We start from the raw sequence: 24992 nt of genomic DNA on the forward strand, positions 1-24992 counted from the left end.
TCCTTAAAACTCCAATATTTTTTCCATGCGATGGCAACTCTCCTATGAATTTCTTTCTCAGTACAGTTTACGAAAGAAACTGACTGACCTAGGAATATATAGTCTTCCACGTACTCTATATTTTGACCATCTACTTGGATATCTATCTTGTCTGAGTTTGTTAATATTTTGGTTTTGGATGTATTAACGAATAAACCAGCTTTCTTGCTTTCTTGTGCATATTATATACATACGTTAATGTATATACTTAGATACATTCTTTCATAATATATAAAAACACACAATACAAAGGAATCTATAAAATAATAATTATATGTATATATATTATATCATCATCATCGTCATCATCTTAACCAATAGACGTCCACTGCTGGACATCTTTCTTTTGTACTGCTGGATATGAGCACGAGAAGGCCGGAGCGTAGACTTTACCAGTCTGACCCTTTCCAGCTTTACATTTATATTCGATCGCTCCCGGTTTTCACCCTGTTGATCACAGAGACATCATTGAATATATGCCGTTTGGTCGATATGATAAAGTCGAACTCATTTCTCTTCGAACCATCGGGGTTCAGTCAGGTTCATTTGCTGTGCGGCCGCTTTTCGAAGAAGGAGCTCGTCATAAAAAGGCCCTCCTTCTCCATAAAGTCGGCCAGCATTTGGCCCCTTTCGTTCCGTTGCCCATATCCAAATTGCCCCACTCTCAGCTCTGCACCGCTTCGCTTGCCCAGCCTCGCGTTGTAATCCCCCATCACAACACTGTAGTAGGTTATCGAGGCATGTATGGCTTTCGAAATATCCTCATACATCGCCTCTACTTCCTCGTCGGAGTGCGCAGCTGTGGGTACGCTACCCTGCTCGACACGCTTTCGACTCGAACAATGATGTTGACAAGGGATTTGTGGACGATGAATCCTCCACCACCTTGGGACTGTTGTTCGCCCTCCCGGTAGTAGAACAAATTGCTGGATTTTTGGGTTATCGTGTCCTCCCCCTCTCTACGGACTTCAGTTAACCCATGATACTCCAGCGCAACTTGCTCACTGCTTCTTCCAGCTCGACTAACTTCTCATCGGTCCTCAACGTGCGTGCGTTATACACTGCCAGGTCCAGTCGTCTGGTTTGGCAGACTCTCTTCCGGAGATTCTTGACACCCTTTGCCCCGCCGTTACCAAAACCGCTGCCAGAGGCAGGAATAGCGGGGCTGCCGGGCGCTAGGGGCTGTGGCTTTTTCTCCATCCATACAAAGATTTGCCCGGTAATGATCACGCTTGGGCAGGCGGGTTGGTCATCGCAGGGCGAGACTGATCGCACCGGCGTCGCTGCTGGCCTACACCGGTCTGTGCCATTTATTCAGTCTAGCCTATTTGAAGTGATTATACCGCCACTTGTAGGTCGTCAGAGCCTCTTCTGTTAGACGGCAGGGTGCACCATGTGCAGGTGAGGTTGGCATTTTGGGAGGCTGACTGATACTAGCCTCCCCCTTACACCACCCTTTATATATATATAATTTCTTAAGTATGTATCATACACATTAACCGATTCAATGCGGTGGACTATTTGACAAACTTTCATGCCTGGCTACGAACAAATGTTTCGTGGCTCCTCTGGGGCGCCCAACGCCAGGCACTTTGATGGCTCCCCTAAGGCGCCTTCCGCCATGTATTGTAATGTATCGCTTTTTTTGTTGTTTCCACTTGCTGTAAGTTTAGTCGCCAACCAAAATCGAACGTAAGCGGTTTTATTGTTCGTTTAGTGTATAAAAAAGTGATTATCTACGTGTATTAATGGAAATGGAAGGTAAGTGACTCATTTATGTAAGGTGTTGTAAACCTTTTTGTAGTTTTCATTGAATTTATAAAACTATACTTATTTCTTTTCTAGTCTGTCGACAAAATTTAAATTCATGATAGATTTTTTATTTAATTACATTTATTTACATAAATTTAAAAGATTTACAATTCAGTTTACGCACTTTTTATTTTAAACAAAAAGTAGTTACAGAAAAATTCGTCGTAATGCTCACAGCAAGTTTTTTTTTTGCTTGATATAAACATATATTCTTTTTTGTTCTAGAATTACCAAAAAAAAGAAAATATATCCCAGAATCACAACTGGAAACGCAATGTGACACTGACTACGAGTTTGTCGAACAGGCTTATTTAGAACAAAATTCCCAGACTTATGATGACTGGGAACCTGGTCAAGAAAATGAAGATGAAATAAATTCTGCGGCGGAAGGTACAAAAAAACCTACGAAAGATTGTGCAACGTACACAGAAATATCCACCAAAGATATTTCAACGTTTACTGAAAATATAATGGTAGAAGATAAAGAACAATTTACGAGTACAACCGTCGTGGATATTCACGCCTGTAAATATTTTGGGAAATTCGTATCTAACGAGTTACTACGTTTTAGTATTAATGAGAGATATATTATAATGCAAAAAATTATAGAAACGCTAAAAAAATAATTTTATTAATAAACCATAAGTTTTAAATGAAAAGAGTTTTAGATGAAGAGAGAGAGGCGAGTTAAATGAAAAGCATCGGTTTTACATAATATTAAGGTTTATTTATTAACATTGTGCAATAATATTACATAATTGTACTTATTTATAAGGTAGATTTTTACTATAATCATTAAAAAGACTGATTTAGTAATTACTAATGAGAATTGTTTGTTATAAGTATTTAAAAATCTTCAATTAAACAAATTATAACATATAGTGTGTGTATTAATTGAAATCATGAAATACCTGCAAGCTAAAAATATCATAAATATTAAAAATTTCTAATACATTTGTTAATATTTATGATATTCTCGGAAGCATGGGGTGAGACATAACCCTGGGAATTCTGGGCAATCAGAACAACCATACATAACCAAGTTTCTTTTTTTAGTTTTGCTATAGCATACTCTGCATCGCTTTCTCATTGTCCTTCCACCACTCTTAGTAAAAGTACTAGGTAAATGTATTTTTCTTTCAACAAGGGATCGTTGTGGCACGGTTGGTGGCTTTAATAAATTTTCTAATACACTTTTTCTAAAATCATATAATTCTATATTCGATTTGCTTATTTCTCGATATAAAAGAAAGCTATTCACCAAACATATTTGGATTAAATGGATTATAACTTTTTTATACCAACGTAAGGTTTTGTGTTTGCAGGAATAATAACTTAAAAGCTGGTCGTGCCTATCAATTGCTCTCATGTATTTATTGTACTGAATTAGTACATCAGGCTTATACTTTATAGTGCGTATTCGGCGACTATTAGTCCCTTTGTAAATGCTTTTATGCTGCGAGCTCAAAAGCAGCACTTCGCGTTTATCCTGCCATTTGGTAACAACAATTTTTTTGGAATTGTGAACAATACAAGATTCACCGGTGTTTAATTTTATATTAATTAAAGTGGGATTACCAGCGCGCTTTGCTCGTAGTGTACCTGTTACGTACGTGTTTTTATCTAAAAGCTCCTCTGCTAAACCAACGCTGCTATAATAATTATCAATATAAAGTGAATGGCCTTTATTTAAATATTTTTCTATTAACAACATTACTACTTTTTTTACATGATTTTTTCCACCTACCAATTGATCCCCAGAACCAGCATATAAATGAATTTTTATTACTAGGCCATTCATGTCAGCTAACATATATAATTTAATTCCATAACGATGGACTTTCCCTTTTAAATACTGGCGGAAAGAAAGACGTCCTTTCCACAAAATCAAGGATTCATCTATTGCAACATTATTGGATGGGTAATAAGTTGTGGACATTGTTTCGTTGAACATATCTATTAACGACTTTACTTTAAAAATACTTTCCGGCCTCATTTCATCTTGGACATTTAATGCTCTTAATATTAAATAAAACCTGTCCCTAGCCATAAATGAATGTGGGCTTAGGCGCATTAAATAATGTCGAGACCAATATTCGGCCATTCTATTAACTTTCACGGTACCCATAAATAAAATTATGCCAATAAATACCGTGAACTCCTCAAGACTTATCTCCTTCCATTTTGTAAAACGAGCTTGTGCGGTGCGTGCTGCAATCTTCAATTCATTGCCGCACTTGTTTGTACAGTTTAAAATTAAATCAATGATACGACTATTGAAAAATAAAAAGAAAAAATCTATCGGTGTTTTTCCACTCATGTTATGAGGCGGTAATAAACCAGGTGTGCCCGTAAAAGGAATCTCGGCCATATTCGAGGGGTTTCCATTGAACCAATCGGTAGTAGGGGCTCTAGGGGCTCTAGGGGGACAATCAGTTGTATTTTCAACGTCCTGTTCTAACTGATCTTCAGCACAAACGGCTTCTTCATCTTCTGTGTTTTCATTTACCAAATCTTCCAGAAAGTTATCCACATCCTGTGCCAAAATCCCATACAATTCTGCATCACTTATAATAGCATCAATGCATGGCATGTCTGATAAGTTTATATGGCTGGGAGACATCATTCCGGATAACTCCATAGATATGAGATCCCAATTTGACGGGCCAGGTTCAGGGGATGGAGGAGTAGCCATTTTGGTTAGCAACTGAAAAAAATAGTAGAATAAGTTATCTAGCAGTCAACACACTTTATTTTATACGTTATAAAGGTGTTGTAACACAGACGAACACACACACAAACACACACACACTCTCTCACACAGATATACATTCTCACATTCACTGTCATACACAAGCACACACACATACACACTCACACAGTGTTTGTACATGTGAGTGTGTATGAGTGTAAGTGTTTATCTGTTTCGTCGAATGTTATGTATTTAAGCGCTTATGTGTGTGTATGTGGTGTTTGTGTGTCTATGTATGAGTCTGGGGGTGTTTGTCTGTTCATTTGTTTCAAGAGAACACCTTACATAGGGTACCTATCTTTCCGCTTAACGTAGAATTTTAAGTGTTTTACCTCTTACTTAACATTGTGTAGTTAAAGACAGAATAATAAACGAACAATTTAGAAAATTTTGTATTTTTTTTAGTTCTGAACACTGGTCACGAAATGGGATTTTTTCCAAAAACCATAAAATGTTCAATAACTCAAGACTGATTTATTTTGGCATATGAGTGTTCCTACAAAAGTTGTAGCACGAGACCTGTGCTACATGCCCTATCTAGGTTTTCCTCTAACATGGAATCACTCTGTCCCTCATGTTAAATTTCAAAAAGCTCATGTTAAATTTCAATGATTGAAAAGACTAGAAAAGAAAAAAAGAACATTGTTAAAAAAACTCACCTTGTAAAGTCAAGAATCAAAACAGAGTCCAAATTACTAGCCGGGGTAGTCACTGAAGCAAAATCTCGAAGTCCAGATACACAGTCCACAGTTGTTAAAAGGCAAACTAAGAGACTTCAGAAGCGAGCATTAAACGGTCACAACGTGCTTACGTCTGATCACCATAAATAGCAAAACAGAAGTAAACGAAAAAACATCATCGATAGTTAAGTAATTTGCGCGTGAGAAACCTTGTTAAGTGATTTATGGCACCGACTTCTTTTGTTTTTAGTTAAATAACATCTTTCCCTAGCCCATCAATAAAAAGGGTCGGTCGGCACGGCATATTAACAATAAGCAGTAGGGCAATAAAAAGCTTAAAAATCTTTAAAACATCTTTGATATGACTGCATAGCATAACAACAAAAGATAGTGCTTTTCTGAGAATCGTTTTTGTTGTTGTTTCTCACCAAAAATAAACTAAGTACATTGTCTTGATACCTAAGGAATGCAATTACTAGTCCGGTTAAATTTGGACATACTTCGAGAAACTACCTAGTTATTACCATAAACTTGCAAAAGAGCATATCCACAAAGCAAAAAAAGTGAAAACAGATATTTTTTAAATATTTAACTGTCATGATTAGTGCTATTCGTTTGTAACCCTTAATATTAAATAACATTTAAATAACGCTTAAAATGGTTTACCATCCCCGAAGAGTGTGAAATCACGCTACACCTTAAAGCGATTTCTCTGGAAAGGATCTACGTGATAAATAAAGACACTAATATTTTTAGAACACTGAAATATGTACTATTGATAAATTTAAATTAGTCAGTTTTTTGGTTTCAAATATTGGCTCCTCTGGGGTGCCACCCGCCATGCACAAAAGTTACCTTTCATAATTATTGTTTCTATTGAAAAGGTTTACAACATCTGAAATGTCTTTTTTCACGCTATATCTTGAAACTAATACTAGTATCGTAATCTACGTGACAAATAAGGAAACTTTCATTTAGGGCTAGCCTCTGAATAAAGCTTTTTTAGCGGAGTTTTACAGGAAAACATTTTGGCTCCTCTCGGGCGCCACCCGCCATACACAAAAGATACACATGGCGCCTCTGCGGAGCCATCCGCATTGAATCGGTTAATATAAGCAGTTCCTGGTTCCCGCAGTGCACCCAGTTGGTCTTGATTGTTGAAATGTTATCATGTGTTTTTTGAACTAATTTATTTTGATTTTCCTGTAAAGAGAAACAAGAAAGAAAGTTTATCTTATTGCACACCCAGAAACATATGCAACAACGACATAAAACCGAACAATACAATTAACATATGTTGTACAGTTACGGGCTTAACGCTAAAAAGCGATTTCTGCCAGGCAACTAAACTGCAGAGTGAATGAGTGACAGGTTGCTTATGTATGTAAAAATAATATCTAAATACATACACTTATACAGTCATATTATATACAAACGTTAATATATATAAACACACAAAACTAAGGCATATATAAAATAATAAAATTTGTGTGTGTGTGTTAGTGTACACACGTAAGAAATGTACGTAAGTCGTTTTTTATGACATATTATTTATTTCAATATTAAAATTAATCGATATTTACTAGATTACAGTAGTATTAATTAAAATTTCTAGTTTAATAAAATTATTTACATTATCATCGTCATCACATTAACCCATTACCGGCCCACTGCAGAGCACGGGACTCCACCACCCTGGCCAATTGCGGTTTGGTGGACTCCACACACCTTTGAGAACATTATGTTGAACTCTCACGATGTTTTCCTGAGCCGTTGAAGCAACTTAGAAAAGTAAAATTATTTACATTCACTGATAATTACTATAAGAAACTAAATAAAAAAAAATACCATAACTTCATCACGTGTTGAATTTATTTGAAATAAATATGGCGCGTAAAGAAAAATGTGACTCAGAAATGAAGATGGCGCGTCACAGAAAAAGATGGCGCGTAATGGAAAAATGTGACGATAAAGAAGTTTCACTTCAATAATAATATAAATAAGAAAGTGTTCTCACAAAGTAGGTATATAAGTATAGTCTACTATATAAGACAGGGGACCAGTTATACCTAATGAATGAACTGATATGTCAAAGCGGGGAGCGGCTTCGTGGAAACACTATTTATGCATTGGACAAGTTAAGGGTAATGGAATGTAGTGCCACGAAGCTGCGTAGGGGGAATGAATGTATCATCATCTTCATCATTATTAACCCCTTCCCGGTCCCTGAATGAGGAGGGAAATAAATAAAGAATGAATACTGAAAATATATCGGAATTCTGATCTGCCGCCACCACGCGACAAACTGAAATCTATAATATTGGCATGAATTGGCAGTAGTCCACCACGCAGGCCAAGTGCGGATTGGTAGACTTCGCACACCTTTGAGAACATTATGGAGAACTGAGTCATGCAGATTCCTCACGATGTTGTCCTTCAACATGAAAGCAAGTGATATTCCATAACATAAAAAACGCACAGTCCGAAAAGGTCCGTTTTTTGCGTGCCGGGAATCAAACACGGTCACGCTGTGGTATTTGTAGTTAGAATGAAAGGTGGTGACGCTGTGTAGGTATATAAATGTATCTATATATTCTTCTACGCAAAAACTGCTGCAAGGATGACTGAAATTGGAGATTGACACATCCTAAAAAAATTAGTAAATACTGCATTTTAGTTTAATGAGCCTCTTCTTCAAATACGACTAAAAAATCAAAGCACAGCCGAAATCGCTGGTCCTAAATCCTAATGACAGGAATTTTGGAGGGTGTACTCTTTATAAAGTGTAGGTATCCACGTAGACAGGATATTTTGAAATTCCACCCTCTCACTCCCCAAGTTGACGAATACAAATATTTTTATGATTAGGTATGAGTGGTAAACACACCTCACTCGATTGTTCATTGAAATGAAAAGTTTTGATTTCTATTTGGCTTTTGTACGGTGAACGTAATAATCTTCTCGTTGCATTTGTTCATGGCACTTCAGTTCATTCGCTTAATATACATAAGTATGTATGCCTTCCAATCCTAAATTAGAATAAAAACAGCTTGTCGAAAGTCTAGATGCAGTTGAACTAGGATCGAAAATTTATTAGAAAAAATATTATCATAGTGTGCATATTCAGATCGTATTTATTTATTTATTAACTCATTAAATATAATATACATCGCAGGTCTTAATTTAAAGGTGTAAGCATTAACTCAAAACTATTTTTCGAAAGAATGAATACGGAATGATATATCGGAATTCTGATCTGACGCCACCACGCGACAAACTGAAATCTATATTGGCATGAATTAGCCCATAATTGGTTTTTAGAGCAGACATTAACATTCAGAAATTCCAATTTCCCAAATTGTCCTTGCCGGGAATCGAACCCGGCACCCCCTTTACGAGACCAAAAGTCTCACCACTATGCCGAAGAGGTCGATACTTAACTCTGAATAACTTCTATATGGTACTGTCGCACTGTTCTAAAATCTAAAATGTTATAAAACGTTATTGAACGGGTGGAGTAAAACCACTGAGAACAAATACCCAATCGTTTTCCGACGGGAATTACTTATGGAATCGGGATAAAAGGAAGCCTATGTTCTATTCCATGTCCAGGCTACATGCATGCCAAATTTCATCCAAATCCGTTCCGCCGTTTTTGCGTGATTGAGTAACAAACATCCAAACATCAGTAGGCAGCGACCCTGCTTTGTGAGTCCAAGGCCGTGGGTTCGATTCCCACAACTGTAAAATGTTTGTTTGATGAACATGAATGTTTTTCAGTGTCCGGGTGTTTATCTGTATATTATAAGTATTTAAGTATATTATTCATAATAAAAATAGGTAAAAAAACTTTTTAAGTTAAACAAACGGTTTTATGTTAAACATACATTGCAATGTTTAAGATAAATGTATTAAAAACCAAAAAATAATAAAATAGATACAGTCAAGGGAATTATAAACATATGCATAGACTAGACTAAAATAAAACCGTGGGGCACGTCAATTGTCTACAAATTATCGACTTAATGTGCGATAATTTAAAACAACATTTTAATCAACGATTGTAGAACAACTCAAACATAACTTTTTCTGTATACATTAATAAAGAATAAGTGAGAAAATGTCACGCTTGTCTTTTCTGTCTTGATTTGATCATCCTCATTTCATTACAAAAGAATGATGCAGAATAGTCGTAATTCATGTCTTCTGTTCCAAAGAGTATGCAGTATTTTATCCATGGTTGTCCAAAAGTGCCCATATTGCGCTGCAATTCAGCTCTGAAGCGCGCTATGCGCACAATTGGACCCCTCATGGTTGCTTTGCGCCCGAGGACTTCATCATAAGCTGGTTCTTCGCAACCTTCACAGGCTACATTGGACTTTCTGTCAATGTTCTCATAGCAGCGCGAGGAAAGAAAACTGGCTATTTAGAAAAATAACAATAAGATATTTGCTTATAAGTTGTTTTGCAATAATCAAATACATTTCTACACAATCTACTGCCAACCAAAATGAATGTTATTTAAATAAAGTATAAATAAAAAAATTTAATATATTATGACGTCGCTATCTAGCCCCAAATAAAGCGTAGCTTGTGCTATGGGTACTAGAATGAAGGATGAATATTTTTATGAATAATATAAGTAAATGTGGTAAACAGATAAACAACTAGACACTGAAAAACATTAATGCCCATCACACAAACATTGTCCAGTTTTGGGAATCGAACCCCCGGCCTTGGGCTCAGAAAGCGAGGTTGCTGCCTACTGCGTCAGTCGGCCGTCATTAAGGCGGCAGCACGGTGGATCTGTAAAAAAAATGTCAAATGTTATGAAGAGAAAACAAACTCTACGCACATATAAATATAGTGTACTAATAGCTCCAGGAAAGCGTTCGGTAACGATGGCGGGAGTTCCATCTTCCTAAAGAAGTTTTCACTTTAATTCTATCTGAACTAGTTAGTACCCGACTATTTAATTTATCAATTACTTTTATGTTAATAACGTGAGCTTCTTTCCTGATCTAAGGTACAGCTAATTCTAGTCTAGCCGGGCGCCACAGGTTTCATGGTTATCTCGGATTACAACCACGTCAGCGGTCACAGCGTCATATATCCGTAGTACCGCGAAATAGTGTGAGAACGTGTGTAAAAGGTTGCTTTGCTTGCGTAACAAGGTAAATCACAAATTAAAGAATAATTATTATTTTATTCTACAAGGAATTCGTATATACATGTACTTGTAATATATAATCTGAATTTTGGAAACGGTTCAGATTTTCATGAAATTTAGTATGCCAGTGGTTTTCGGGACCGATAAATCGAGTTAGTTAGTTCTAAGAATAAAACGTAACGTATTTTCAGGCAACGAAAAACTGCTCCAATTCAAATTCAAAATACAAAATTCATTTATTTCAAGTAGGCCTAGTATAAGCACTTCAGAAACGTCAAGTCTGTCTGTTTGTAGTGACTCTACCACCGGTTCCGTTTTTACCCGGCTAAGTTAATTGTGTGTTTTTCTTAGACCAGGCCGCGTTTGGAACCCTCGTAGCTTTAGGTTTAAGTTGGCGAACGAAGTTATCACCACCCCCTTACAATTATGTAAACATATATTTATGTATGAACGTTCATAAGTGCACGTGATAGGCCTACATGAATAAAGAAATTTTGAATTTGAATTTGAATTTGGTTCGGAAGTTTGATTCTACGGAACAGATGCCGGAGAGAAACTCAGCTCAATATCATTAGAATACGAAAGGGAGCGACCGTGGGCGTAATTAGGGGCAGTGGGCAGGGGAGAGTAGCTGCCCCCCCAGGAAATTTCGCAGAAACCTTAAAAAATGTATTGCGGCCAAATCTGTATTTGGCCGCAATACATTTTTTAAGGTTAGGTAAGGCAGACAAAACAAAAATCCAGTTTTGGCTTAAGTGTCCAATATCGAGCGCCCTTCAAAAAATTCTAAAGATGTACAGAGTTCGACCAGTTACACATTTATTACAAACTAGCGGACCCGCGCGACCTCGTCCGCGAATAAGTCGCCTTAAAAAAACCACGTTAATTATGCCTATCCAAAAAACCACATCACGTCGTCTAAAACTCCGCTGCGCGGATATTGAAAGACAAATGGGGAAAAAATAGCGAAGCCAACCTGTAGAAGCTGTTCGCTATTCCGGGATAAAAAGAAGCCTATGAGCTATGCCAGACTATATTGTAGGTATCTTTGCCAAATTTCAGCCAAATCGGTTCATTTGTTGTGGCGTTAAAGCGTAACAAACATCCATCCATACATACATCCATCCATATATCTATTCTCACATACTTTCTCATTTATAATATTAGTAGGATGGCACGCATACATTCGATCGTTGTCCCATATCGTTGCCTTGCGACTTGCTGTTATCTGTGAAGAATTATGTCCTTGATCTCCGACAATATTCATCAGATCTTTATTAAAATTAGATAATATATGCTTGGTATTACACACTGTCAAATAAAAAAAGAATGATTAAAATCGGTGCAAATTTACCGGAGATATGTTATATGTTATAAATTGTTAAAAAATTTCATCCCATATCCCGGAGGAAACTTATTGTTTATCGCGATAAAAAAACGTGTGTGTTCTTTTTACACGCGTCAGAAGATATACTTCTTTAGCGTAACAAGATAAAAATCTTTTGAAAAAATTATCTTACGCCTTACGTTTGTAGAGAAAACGACACTAAAAATAGAAAAAAGGTTTTTTATACATTGAAAGTTTTATTATAACTAGTATATCTAGTTAGTATAATTCGCCCTACTGTGCTAAACGATGTTAATAAAATAAATAAATAAATGTTACATCCATACTTTAGGGGCATCGCTTCCTACGGGACGCTAAATCGTTTGGCGATGGGGTGGTACCTAGCCACGGCCGAAGTCATCACCAATTTCCAAAGTTCGAGCTGGTAAATCCTTAGAATTTCTTGATTGAAAAACTTGATTGGTCCGACCCGGAAAACGAACCCAGGACCTCACGAACTGCATTCGAACATTTTTTTTTATATTAAAAATTTACGGACCAGGCAAATGGCCTACCTGATGGTAAGTGGAAAATCAAACAGAGCAACACTTTAAAGGGCATGCAAGGGGCACATCCTGCAATATGCCGCGCTGTGTCCATCAATTTAGAAGTAAGTGTTACGTAATACGTTTCTGTAATTACGCCGGCAACCACACCCTTCAGATCGGAACACATCATTGCAACAATGACGCTTAGCGGCGGAAATAAGAATGGCGATAAAACTACCCCGAACGAGCTAAAAAATAAAAAATTACTCACCACTAGACCAAAAGGGCACTTAGGAACATTTGTAGGTATTAACTGTTAAACACATGACACTGCTGTATTCGGGTAAAATTATATCACATCACGTTTCAAAGTTAGCCGTCGGAATCTGCTGCGCCGACGTTATGTGAACACTGCGACACGACCGGGCCGCCGGTTCATGATGGGACATGCTTAAGCTATATTTTTTGTAGTAATAATTGACGGATCAAGAAGATGGTCTACCTGATAGTTAAGACGGCCGGGTGGCGCAGTGGGCGGCGACCCTGCTTTCTGAGTCCAAGGTCGTGGGTTCGATTCCCACAACTGGAAAATGTTTGTGTGATGAGCAAGATTGTTTTTCAGTGTCTGGGTGTTTATCTGTATATTATAAGTATTTATGTGTACTATATTCAATAAAAAATATTCATCGGCTATCTCGGCCCGGTGCTCATAGCACAAGCTACGCTTACTTTGGGGCTAGATGGCGATGTGTGTATTGTCGTAGTATATTTATTTATTTATTTTATTTATTTAACCAGTTAGTGGAAAACTATCATCTATAAACAGAGCAACACTTTGTAGGGCATGCTTTTTATTTTTTATATAATATATAGATTAACAAGCTGACCCCAGCGCCATCTGTCGGGCTGATTTGTGAATCTAAACCAGCCAGGGTGCCACCCAAAGGCAAGACAACGCTGTCGAAACAAAAATCTGTCTAAACGATAACGATCAGACGATCAGGTAAGGGTTTAATGAATGAATGAATACACTTTAATTGTACACCACATAAACATATAGTAAAATTATAAATAAAAAAGTGGTTAGTGTGGGATGGTGATAACAAAAAAGAAACCACCTTATCTTATTTACATATATATATTTATAGTGACACTGGGCACACTCTGTGTTCATACCATTGCACAAGAAGGGGTCAACTAAGAAATGTAACAACTACAGACTTATAGTTTTGATTTCACACGCCAGCAAAGTACTCCTTCGCATAATTAACATCAGGTTGCAAGCTTATCTAAATCCTGAAATAGCATTGGAACAAGCAGGATTCTTTAAGAGTCGAGGGACAAGGGAGCAGATTTTAATACTTAGACAGATAATTAAAAAATAGCTAGAGAATTCAATATCCCGCTCTTTATCTGCTTTGTTGACTTTCGCAAGGCCTTTGACACTGTGAGATGGCATAAGTTATGGGAGGTACTCATTCAAATGGGAGTACCTAACCACCTGATTCGTCTCATTTGCAGACTTTACGAGGATGGAACTGCGTCTGTTCGAATGGATGGAAAGTTATGATGCAGCCCAAGGTGCGATTGCGTATGATCTCTAAATTGGTGAAATAACATATTTAATTCGAAAACTGGACGCAGAAAAGATGAATTTCCTTCTTGTCTTCTGTTCGAAAGAGTACGACTCAGGTGAACAACCACATGAAGCATTGGTTGGTGAAATCGGGTCTTAACAGTCGTGCAACGACCGGCCGTTTAAACAAAGTAGTTTATAAAATTTAAGTTTGTCTGGGACATATTTACACAGATATTGTACGTGGAAGTAGTCTGTGTAAGAAACTACTGTAAGGCCGCTGTTTGTATCTTATTATGATTCTGAAAAAGACGTTACTATGAAGTTAAGATGAAAACTGGTGTATGGAGGAAATGCTCCGGCCACGCTCGCTACTGCAGGTAGTAGCGTGCTTAGTATGCTATGTTGAAACAATAAAAACATCTTACAAGGCAGAATCGAAAAATACGAAAGATGAATCTATCGTCAGTAAGCCGACTTTACAGACAACCAATTTTTTTTAACACATAAGTAAATGGCACCTGCAAGCACACCTGAAGGTAAGTGATGATACAGCCCAAGGTGCGATTGCTTATGCTCTCTAAATTTGTGAAATAACATGTTTATTTCTAAAACTGGATGCAGCAGAGATGAATTCCTTTATTTTCTTCTGGTCCAAAGAGTACGCCTCAGGTGAAGAACCTCATGATGATCCTTACGTGTTCATACTGCACTGGAATATAACACAGCAGTGTAGTACAGACACATAAGAACCACCTAAGGTAGCGTTGCTCTCACGGACTTCTGCAGTTTCTTAACCTGGATCCATTAGTATAAGTGTCGCAGGACTCTCTGTAGATATTTGCAAAGTGGCAAGAAGATAGAAAGCAGGTACATTTTAATATTTCCAAAAAATATACATACCATAATCTCACCCTTTCGCTCCAACGTACTTGCAGCTGGTAGTATCCTCCCAGGCAGCGCCCAATGATAGTTTCTTAACAACAAATAAGTATATTGATCAACCTCTATCGAGCAGTCCAACAACAAATAGTACCAGGCCAATGCAATCGACAAAAAATAACCTTATATTACTTTTTTAAGAAATGTTCAAAAACTGTAAACCAACTGCAGAAAAATCAAATTATAAGAGAAGAACCAATCTAGGTTTTATAATAGGTGAATATTATAACATAATAGATACCAATAAAAGTTTTAAACCCTGATTCAATAACAAAGATTTCGAATTTAACAAGAAGGGCGTAGTGGGTCACCGAAACAGTCGTGCAATGGATAAAACACGGTAGGTAATAAATTAAAGTTTGTCTGGGACATATTTACACGGATATTGTATGTGGAAGAAGTCTGTGTAAGAAACTACTGTAAGGCCGCTGGTTGTATCTTATTCAATGTTAATAACAAAATTCTCAAATTTAAAAACAAGTGCGTAGTGGGTCGCTAAAGTAACAAACATTGGTTGGTGAAATCGGTCCTTAACAGTCGTGCAACGACCGGCCGATTAAACGGTAGTTTATAAAATTGAAGTTTGTCTGCGACATATTTACACAGATATTGTACGTGGAAGAAGTCTGTGTAAGAAACTACTGTAAGGCCGCGGACAGTACCTTATTATGAAGTAAAGATTAAAACTGGTTATTTATTTATTTATAAAAGGAACGGATAATTGAAGTTCATAAATAGGAGTAATGAATAAGGAAGAGAATACGGATTCTATTAGTCAAGTCTACGTACCTGTTTGCTTAGTACGCTATGTTGAAACAAAGAAAAACATCTGTCAGGCAGAATCGAAAAATACAGAAGATGAATGGTGTTTGTTAGGATTACTCAAACTTTAAGCATCAACAAAGTATGACATAAATGGCAAAAAGATTTCGGTGAACTTTTCAAACATGTGTATTTTTTTAAAGAAGTATTTGGTGATGTTTGTGTAGTACCTATAATCTATGCAAAACGAAAACAATTATTTAAATCAGTTAACTAGAAGTTATGGTGTAAAGTCCCTCTCCCAAAGGAACTGAGCTAAAACTAACTAACTAACTAACGGGATAAAAACCCGATCCTATGTCTTACCGTATTATGAATTCAAATCATTCCTAGTTTGAATTAATTTAGTTGTTTCAGCGTGATGCGCGGCCATGATACAGACAGACAAGCAGACAGGCAAAACTGAAAAAAAAAGTACAACTTGGCTTGAGTATAGATTATACATTGGAATCAAATCTTTTTTTTTTAAAATACCTTTCATGTATATAGCTCGACCTACTAACTGTTTTTAGACAGTTTTATTATAACCTGGCAGACCCTCGCGACTTCGTCCAGGTATGAGTCATTCGAGAAGCTAGAATAGCTGATGCTAACATCATAATCATCGTGGCTACCTATGTACCTACTTTTATTGTACGTGGTATACTGAGTAACTAAGTTTCATTATTTTAGTTGATACATACATACATACATCCATCTTTCGCATTTATAATATTACTAGGATAGTACACATGCATTCGATCATTGTCCCATAAGCCTCGCTACTTGCTGTTATGTGTGAAGAGTTATGTCCTTTCTGTCCAACAATATTAATCAGATCTTCATTAAAATTAGACAATACATGCTTGATAGTATATATACACTCACACAAAATCTATAACAATATTTTATCTGAAACATTACTTCTGTTCCAATCAGTTAATGGCATGCACACCTGATGCTTATTCTCTCTAAATTTGTGAAATAACATATTTAATACGAAAACTGGATGCAGCAAAGATGAGTTACCTTCTTTTCTTCTGTTCCAAAGAGTACGCCTCAGGTGAAGAACCTCATGAGGATCTTTATGTCTCCATACTGCACTGGAACGTAACACTGCAGTGCAGTACAGACATATGAGAACCTCTTAAGGTAGCGTTGCTCTCGCGGACTTCTGCAGTTTCTTCCGCATCTTTAACTGGCTCCGTTGGTATATCATTAAAAGTAAAAAAACAAACACATAATTCTTTATTTTACCGCCATCTATGTAAAGTATTATAAAAATTTAAGAAACATTCAGTAAATCAGCATAATTTCAAATTACCTTTTTCGTCTAACATGTTATTCGACTTAATAAAATAGTATTACACTTCTGAAGGACCAATGCATAAAAAACAGCCATTTCTTTTTGGTCGTTTTAAACCACAGAGTAATGTTTATTAAGATTTTATTATTATTTATTTTATTTTATTTATTTTAATTTGAGTACCTTTAAGGCTAGAGTGAATAGGCTTTTTCTAGGCAAGCGTGCTCCAACCTAGACCTCATCATTGCTTTCTAACGGGCATGATTATCGTCAAACACTGGCCTATCGTTAATAAAAAAAAAAAAAAAATTTTGTTACTTAAACCAAACAAACTAGTTTAGATGGGGTAGTGCGTTTTCCCTCGATTATAATCTAGAGTGCGGTGTAAGACAAGGAGGTTTAACCCCGCCAATCCTTTTTAACCTTTATGTGAATGACATAATTGTTGAACTTAGCAGAAGATATGTTGGATGCTGGATTGACAATGTTTGTGTTATTAATCTTAGTAATGCTTATGATATGGTTCTGCGGGATCAAACAGTTAGTTCATTAAAAGAGTTGTTAAAAATTGTGAGGGGTAAGTAAACAGAAATGGGCTCATATATAATAAGAAAAAGACCGAATAGATGATCTTTAGGGTCAAAGGTATACCGACAAAAGAGTGCGAAACTATAGTATCATACTGAATGGTCGCCCGCTTAAATATGTTAAGCATTTTTAAATATCTAGGACATGTTGTTACCGATGACCTTAAGGATGATGCAGACATAGAACGAGAGCGTAGGGCTTTGGCGGTGCGCTGTAATATGTCGGTCCACAGGTTTGCCTGTTGTAGCCATGATGCAAAAGTTAGTTTGTTCGAAGCCACCTTTTACACGGGATCCCTGTGGACCAGCTATACACAGGCATCGCTAAACGCCCTACGAGTTCAGTATAATGATGGTTTCAGAATGCTGTTGGGCTTACCCCGTTATTGTAGTGCATCAGAAATGTTCGCGAGGGCTCAAACTGATGACTTTTTTGCCATCAGTAGAAAACGAATAGCATCCTTGATGAAAAGAACGTGGGTAAGCAGTAACGGCATTTTGAAAGCATTAATAAATCCGACTCCGATTTACAAGCTTAAACTCCACGTGGGGCTGCCTAGATGCAGAAATTTTAATTTGTAACTTTTTGTATATTGCATATTAATATTTAATGTAAGTTATTTAGTTTAGTTTTTAATTATTCTGTTATGTTATAGTGTAGATAGGTCATAGTTACCTAATAAATAAATAAATATAATGTGATGGTCTGTCAAATGTATGCCATAAAATATAAATAATCTCTGTTGTTTTTGATGCCCCGTTGGTTGATGCCTTGTTGCGAGTTTATTGTTGAAATTGGCCCTTATTAAGAGTAAAGTAACGACCAGCCGATTAAACACGTTGGGTAATGAAATCGAAGTTTGTCTGGGACATATTTACTACTACGTAAATATACGTATGTTACTACTCGTTATACTATGTAAATATACGAATTAAAAAGGATTGCATTTTATATTTATCCTTACCTATTTACACTTGTGGGTAATTGATCTTTACAGTTGTATTGAAACACATAAATATACAACAAATAATACATATTATTATGCAGAACAACATTTTAAAATAACAAAATAAAATTAATAAAGAGATATAATAAAATAAATAATTAATAAAAATAATTAATATTTTATTTTTTTAGTAAAAAATACACATGCATCTTTTACGTTTCTCGCGCCGTAAGCCGCTGGCTATGCAACAATGATTTTTGTAAAGTGGACCCAATTTTAAATTTGACCCAAACTGCATTTTTTGTAAAATACATATGAAGTACCTTCATACTTATCTTTTTTTCCAATTTGCTGTTTTACATAATTATGCCTACTTGAAATAAATTAATTTTGAATCTTGAATTTTTGAATTTTATTACTTTTTTACCATTTACACGTTACTGCTCTGTAACGTGCAAGTGGTAAAAAAGTAATAAAATTCAAAACTAACGTACTTTTTCGGGAATGTTTATGCTAGTTGCAAAACAATGCGAAGCTATGATGTGTGAAAACTAGAAGCTAGCTGTAGCAAATAGTATTTTACTTGACTGCAATCTCACCTGATAGTAAGTGTTGTTGCAGTCTAAGATGTTAAGGAGTATGGTAGCCATACCCCTAATCGGTTTCTACACGACATCGCACCGGAACACTAAATCGCTTAGCGGCACGTCTTTATCGGTAGGGTGGCCATGGCCAAAGCCAGACCAGACCAGACCAGAGAAAATTCAGAGATTATTAATTCCCAAAATAGAACCCGGCACCTCCTACTTAAATTCACAGCACACCGTTGTGCCAGGAAGGTCGTCAAAGAGCTGAGAGGCTAAATAGATTATTCCATCGGATCCCGCAATATGCATTACAACCACGTTTTCCTAGTCTATACACAATATATTTTAGCCGAACAGCCATTCTTACCTCTCCAATCTACAGCTACTTTAAGCAATATTTTAAATAATTGAAATTTACCACAGCTCTCATAAAAAATTATTCATACGATGCCGATTTTTACCAGATCAAGGCTAAATACGCTTGCAATTTAATAAAAAATAAAAAATCATTAATTTTTAGTACGCTAAATGCTAGCAGGTAAAACGTCAAGTCCGTGTACGTAGCCACTCTACCAGCGCTGCGGTTCGGAAGTTAAGAAGTCGGCAAGAAACTCCTCGGTTGCTCTTTTCTAAAATCAACAATTAACATTCATTATTCTATCACTTGAGAGATGAAAACGGAGCCAGCTGTTTCCATGCAACCAAAAATGCGTTTCAAAAATATTTCTAAATTCAAAATATCTTACGTACCGTACGTTAGAAGTATTTACTCAATTCTCGTGATTATGTCGGACTCATACCGATTATAATACCACGGAGTTCAAACCAGTCATCTAGGCCACGGGAACGCTTTGGCAAACCTCCGCGACCCAGCTAGCCGCGGCCGCCTTGGCACACCCTCCTCTGGGACATATTAAAATGGCTGGCAAACGGTGCGAGCCCGAGGATTTATCTGGGTTCACAATTAAACATTTGACTTCAGCTGCTCCAAAACTTTACCATAATCTTCCTCTGAAAGTGTCAAAGCTAATTGAATCTAAAATGAATATCATTAATCATTAATCTATACCTTGTCACATAAACTCTGTGTGGTTTGAGATGAGGTGAGTGACCTAGTTGCCGTAAATTGTTTGACTCTTAAGTTGACCAATAAAAAAAATAAAAGTAAAAAAATTGTTGTAATCAGGTTCCCTCCTTTCTTGAAGACCAAATTAAAGCTAAACATACAAAAATTTCCTCTAGAACGGTCCTCTGACATTTTTATATGCCTTTATGAAAAGATATGTTAATTTATGTAATATGTGTAGATATATAAACGTATATATATCCAATTTGTATATATGTATATTGTTTCTAAACACAGAATAATGTAAAGTTGTCTTTTAATAAACGATAAATGAATAATAAAAAAATATACTACGACAATCCATACATTGCCATCTAACCCCAAAGTAAAAGTAGCTTCTGTTAAAGGTACATAGATGAGAGATAAATTTAAAAATGTTAAAATAATGGCAATCTATAGCCAATAGAAAATTTAATCTATTACCACAGATATTATATCTATCTCAATTTAAATGTGACTGCAATAATTTGGACGTTAGAAAAATGTGATTGAATCTGCTACAAACAAAACTTATAGTAGCAGATTCAATCACATTTTCGATATAAGTTTTTTTACAATTTTTATGGGGTTTATTGCTCTTGTTGTGAACGCTGCCATGGTTAGAACTTATTGTAAGCCTTTGACAATTGGGCTTGACGCAGCGCTGAAGTAAAATAAAATAAATTAGCAAAATCATACATTATAAAAAAAAGAAATTAGAAAAACGTAAATTGAACCTCGTTTATTAAGGGTTCCAATTGTATTTCCAAATGCCAAAAATCTTTAAAAACCTCTAACCTGTTTGCAGCACCTCCAATTTAACTTTATTGCACATACATGGACACAATACAAGAAACACAAAAGAAGAAGAAAATATATATACATATAATAGGTTGGGGAAAAAGTATTTTCGCATTATAGTATGTGTAAACTTGTAATAAAATCTATTTGTATCTGGCTGCTTTTGGTATCACTAAAAGTGTAAATTTTAAAGAAGATAATTCTAAATTCAAATTAGGAAAATGTGTGATTTTTATTGGTTTTCCGTACTGTGAAGATAAGTGAATATAATGAAGAAATTCGATTCATTTTAAAATTTTACTACAAAAAATTTACGCAATGCAAGCCACGAAAAAAATCTGCGATGTTTGCAGCGTCTGTGAGAGTAGAAAAAGCTTTGATGACAACGATGCACCTCGCTCTGCTCGCTCTATTACGGATAAAATGGATGCCATTTTTGAAAAAGCAAGATTAGAAACTTAATAAAAATATAGTTTAAAATAATGTAAAATAATAGATAATACATTATTTATAATAATTCTACTGTCCGTAGATGACGTCTACGGCGTAAATGGATAGGCAACCACTTTAATCAAATTAACGCAGTCCAATCACAAACCGGATGCATAAATTTTGAAGGCGCTCGATCTTATTCAGAAGTTCTTCGGTAAGGTCAGGATAACATGAGCGAAGGATATTTTAGTTATAATTGGAAGGAAATTTTTTCAACGATTTAAGTACCCAATCGAAGCAAAGATTTTTTAACTCACTTCTAGACTGTCGTGGTCCCCACAGGTATCTGAAGTAGACAGTTGTCTATGACGAGGCCAAGATTTATTTCATAAGCCCACGGAATTAGATTGGTGCTGTTAATCTGGACAGAGGGCAAGGTACAGAAATTTACCTTAGCTAACTGCTGCTGCTGGTTATAATAATGACCTGAGACTTTAATTTAAAACACACATTTTTAAATATACGTTTTCTTGCATTGTTTCTGGGGTTCTTTTGCTCTTCATGCAGTCTTCTAGTGACGTATTTTTGTTTGTATATCTGACTTAGACAAGACAATATTATGGATAAAAAACAATAACATCATCTTGGCTAGGCCAAAAATACAAACATTCCTTTGCGATGTAGTGCCTGCGTACAAAATACTACGAGATATAATAACATTAAAATTAATAACTATTACTATATATTCGTACGGAAAAACAAATACCACGTAGTACAGAAGATAACATTTGAATAAATGAAAATATACACGCCCACTTTTGATCCAAGCAAACTGACATAGCTCTCGATAATTAAACACAGACACTTTAGTTACAAAGCATTAAATTACAACCCCCTCGCAAACTAACAAAAAATAATTAATTATGATAAATAATAGATCAAAAGCCAAGAACACTCTACTGCTGTACTAAAGTTAAAGGTAAAATTTGATACCAGTACCAGCTACTACTACCAGTTACTGAGTTCACCTAAACGTATGCGCAGCTCGGTGATTACGGGCAAACCCTCCCGTTGTGAGGTCTTTAGTTCAGCAGTGGACTGTTAAAGGTTAGGTTTATGATGTATAAACAATGAATATAGTGATCTGCAAATTTTAAAAGAACCGACAAGAATGTACGCAATAACTATCTTATAAAAATACAAGAACATACAATATAAGTACCTTAAAGTAAATACAAAAAGAATAACTTAAACATTGAGCCCAAAAGACATGATCGGAATCGTAGTAGTTTCAGTACGTCCTCCCGGTTTTGACTGTTGAATGTACGCAGCTTTATCTATTTCATAAGACCTCGTTTATTTATATACATACTAACTATTGCCCGCGATTCGTCTGCGTTTGATTTTATTTTTTGATGTGGCATTCAATTTTAAAAATTTTGATTAATGTGAGACAAAATCAAAATGCACTGGTATTCATAGGCACATGCCTACAGTAGTTACGTGATATAACCATTTTAGGTAAGTCAAATATTAAGAAGGTGAAGATGAAAATTGGGTCAAGATGGCCGCTACCACAGAATGGCGGATTACATATTTTTTCCCAACTCCCTCAATATGGGTATCAAATGAAAGGGCTTGACTAGTATAATAAGGTACAGATAAGTAAAACAAAAGTTAGTTATATTAGGAAGCTATCAATCGTTGCAATTATAGTATATGTACTGCCGAAGGGAGAACACTACATGTAGCTACTGACCACATCTAAAAAAGTTAACCCTAATTTTGTAAACTATTTTCGGAACATTAACTTGACCTGAAATTTATCAACAAAATACTACAGATTAGGCCTGCTCATGAATAAAAATAAGCATAATTTTAAATCAACCGCACCAAAATTTAATTCAAAGACGAAAACGTTTAAAACACAATTATTTATAATATTAATTATCGAGTAATATTCCAGGGATTGCTGTTTGAGACCTCGATTGATGAACTTATCTTTAATAATATAGGCTAGCAATCACAACGAAATGAAAAGCAATTCCGTTGTCTTAACCAACACAACGTCTCTTGTCCACACACTTTGTTCTCTGGGTACAATAATACATTTATATTAATATGATAACTAGCTGAACCTACTAACCTAACCTAACTAGCATTGCCCGTGTGTTCCTAGATACACTTGCCTTGCCAGGACATAAAGTTTTTTGGAGCTGGCGACACAGGTGAGCAGGCGACATAGGGCTGACTTCGACACCAACTGGACAGGTTGGAGGTTGTAGCATGCTATTCCAATGATGCTACACGGCTTTATTTTTCTAGCCCGTGACTGCAATAGGGTACGTCCTCATTAACGTATATTATTAAAATAAAGTAGTAATACAAATTTATAATTAAATAAAAATTTAAAATTAATTTAAAGATAATATTTATAATAGCTGAAGAGTGAGTAAAAATTCAGCAACATTTTAGGAGACTTTTGTTATATAGTATGACCACTCATGAGGTCGCACTGTTTTTTATTTTTAAACTGCACTAGTTTTTTTTTCAATTAAGTTTTTATATATAATTATATCATGCTAAGTATTTGTACAATATATTGCTTTTATTTATGCCGAACGTTCTCACAAGTGCATTACCTACTACTTTCTCTTCATCCAGTCTTCTAGTGACGAATTTATGTTTGCATTTTTAGCTCATCCATGATGACAATATTGATAAAAAACAATACGATCATCTTGGCCGTGCTAGAAATATGAACATTCCTTTGCGAAGTAGTCCCTGCGTACACAACACTACAAGTTATATAATAACACTAGCGGACCCGCGTGACTTCGTCCGCGAATGAGTCAGCTTCAAAAAGTAGTCGTGTGTTGTCGAGGACTGTTTTATAGAACTTTAAAGAAACAATTCCGATATACTTACTACATATTTCCGTCGGTAAGTATACCGTCGGTAAGTAGTCCGCGGCAACATACGACTATTTTTTGTCGAGCCCTGGGGCTCTTCTCATGGCGAGCTTTCGCGCTCGCCCAACTACCCCGGTGACGCCGTAGCAACCCCTCAGGTGGTTACCAGCAAATGTCCTTCCGAAAAAGCAAAGCAAAAGCAAAGGTAAAAGCAATGTCTTATAGACAACCCTTACTGTATTCAGTTTTGTTTTCAAACTATACCGGGACCCACGCGAATACAATATAAGCTTGTGTCTGTCTCCGTTTAGTCTAAAAACAAAATAACTAGAATACAATCACAGCGCCACGAAACACATATTTTTTGATAAACGTTTTCTTGCAATTTTTCTGGGGTTCTTTTCCTCTTCATGCAGTCTTCTAGTGACGAACTTATGTTTGCATTTTCGACCCATCCATGATGACAGTATTAATCAAAAACAATACCATCACCTTGGATTTGCTAGAAATACGAACATTACCTTGCCATGTAGTCCCTGCGTACACAACATTAAAAGTTATATAATAACATTACAATTTAAAAATATTAAAATCAATAAATTGCTTAAATCAACAGATAGATATTCGTACGTAAAAGCAAATACCACGTAATTCGGATACAAAAGCTA

At 35.9% G+C, this 24992-nt stretch overlaps 2 protein-coding genes across 2 annotated transcripts; one reads left to right on the top strand and one right to left on the bottom strand.

The window, feature by feature from the left end:
- Positions 1-1540: 1540 nt before the first annotated feature.
- Positions 1541-2730, top strand: LOC120636131. Its single transcript, XM_039907435.1, has 2 exons — positions 1541-1800; positions 2077-2730. Exons 1-2 carry the CDS (start codon positions 1788-1790, stop codon positions 2475-2477), a joined length of 414 nt encoding a protein of 137 aa, XP_039763369.1. The 5' UTR covers positions 1541-1787; the 3' UTR covers positions 2478-2730.
- Positions 2731-2790: 60 nt separating this feature from the next.
- On the bottom strand, positions 2791-6389 carry LOC120636130 (piggyBac transposable element-derived protein 4-like). Its single transcript, XM_039907434.1, has 2 exons — positions 5263-6389; positions 2791-4558 (listed from the first exon to the last, which is right to left on the bottom strand). Exon 2 carries the CDS (start codon positions 4544-4546, stop codon positions 2810-2812), a length of 1737 nt encoding a protein of 578 aa, XP_039763368.1. The 5' UTR covers positions 4547-4558; positions 5263-6389; the 3' UTR covers positions 2791-2809.
- Between the last annotated feature and the right edge of the window lie 18603 nt (positions 6390-24992).

This window comes from Pararge aegeria, chromosome Z (genome assembly GCF_905163445.1).
Source record: "Pararge aegeria chromosome Z, ilParAegt1.1, whole genome shotgun sequence".
Taxonomy (NCBI): Eukaryota; Metazoa; Arthropoda; class Insecta; order Lepidoptera; family Nymphalidae; genus Pararge; species Pararge aegeria.

Excerpts from the sequence above, each read along its gene's own strand:
- LOC120636130 (XM_039907434.1), bottom strand. The coding sequence starts at position 4,546 with ATGGCTACTCCTCCATCCCCTGAACCTGGCCCGTCAAATTGGGATCTC.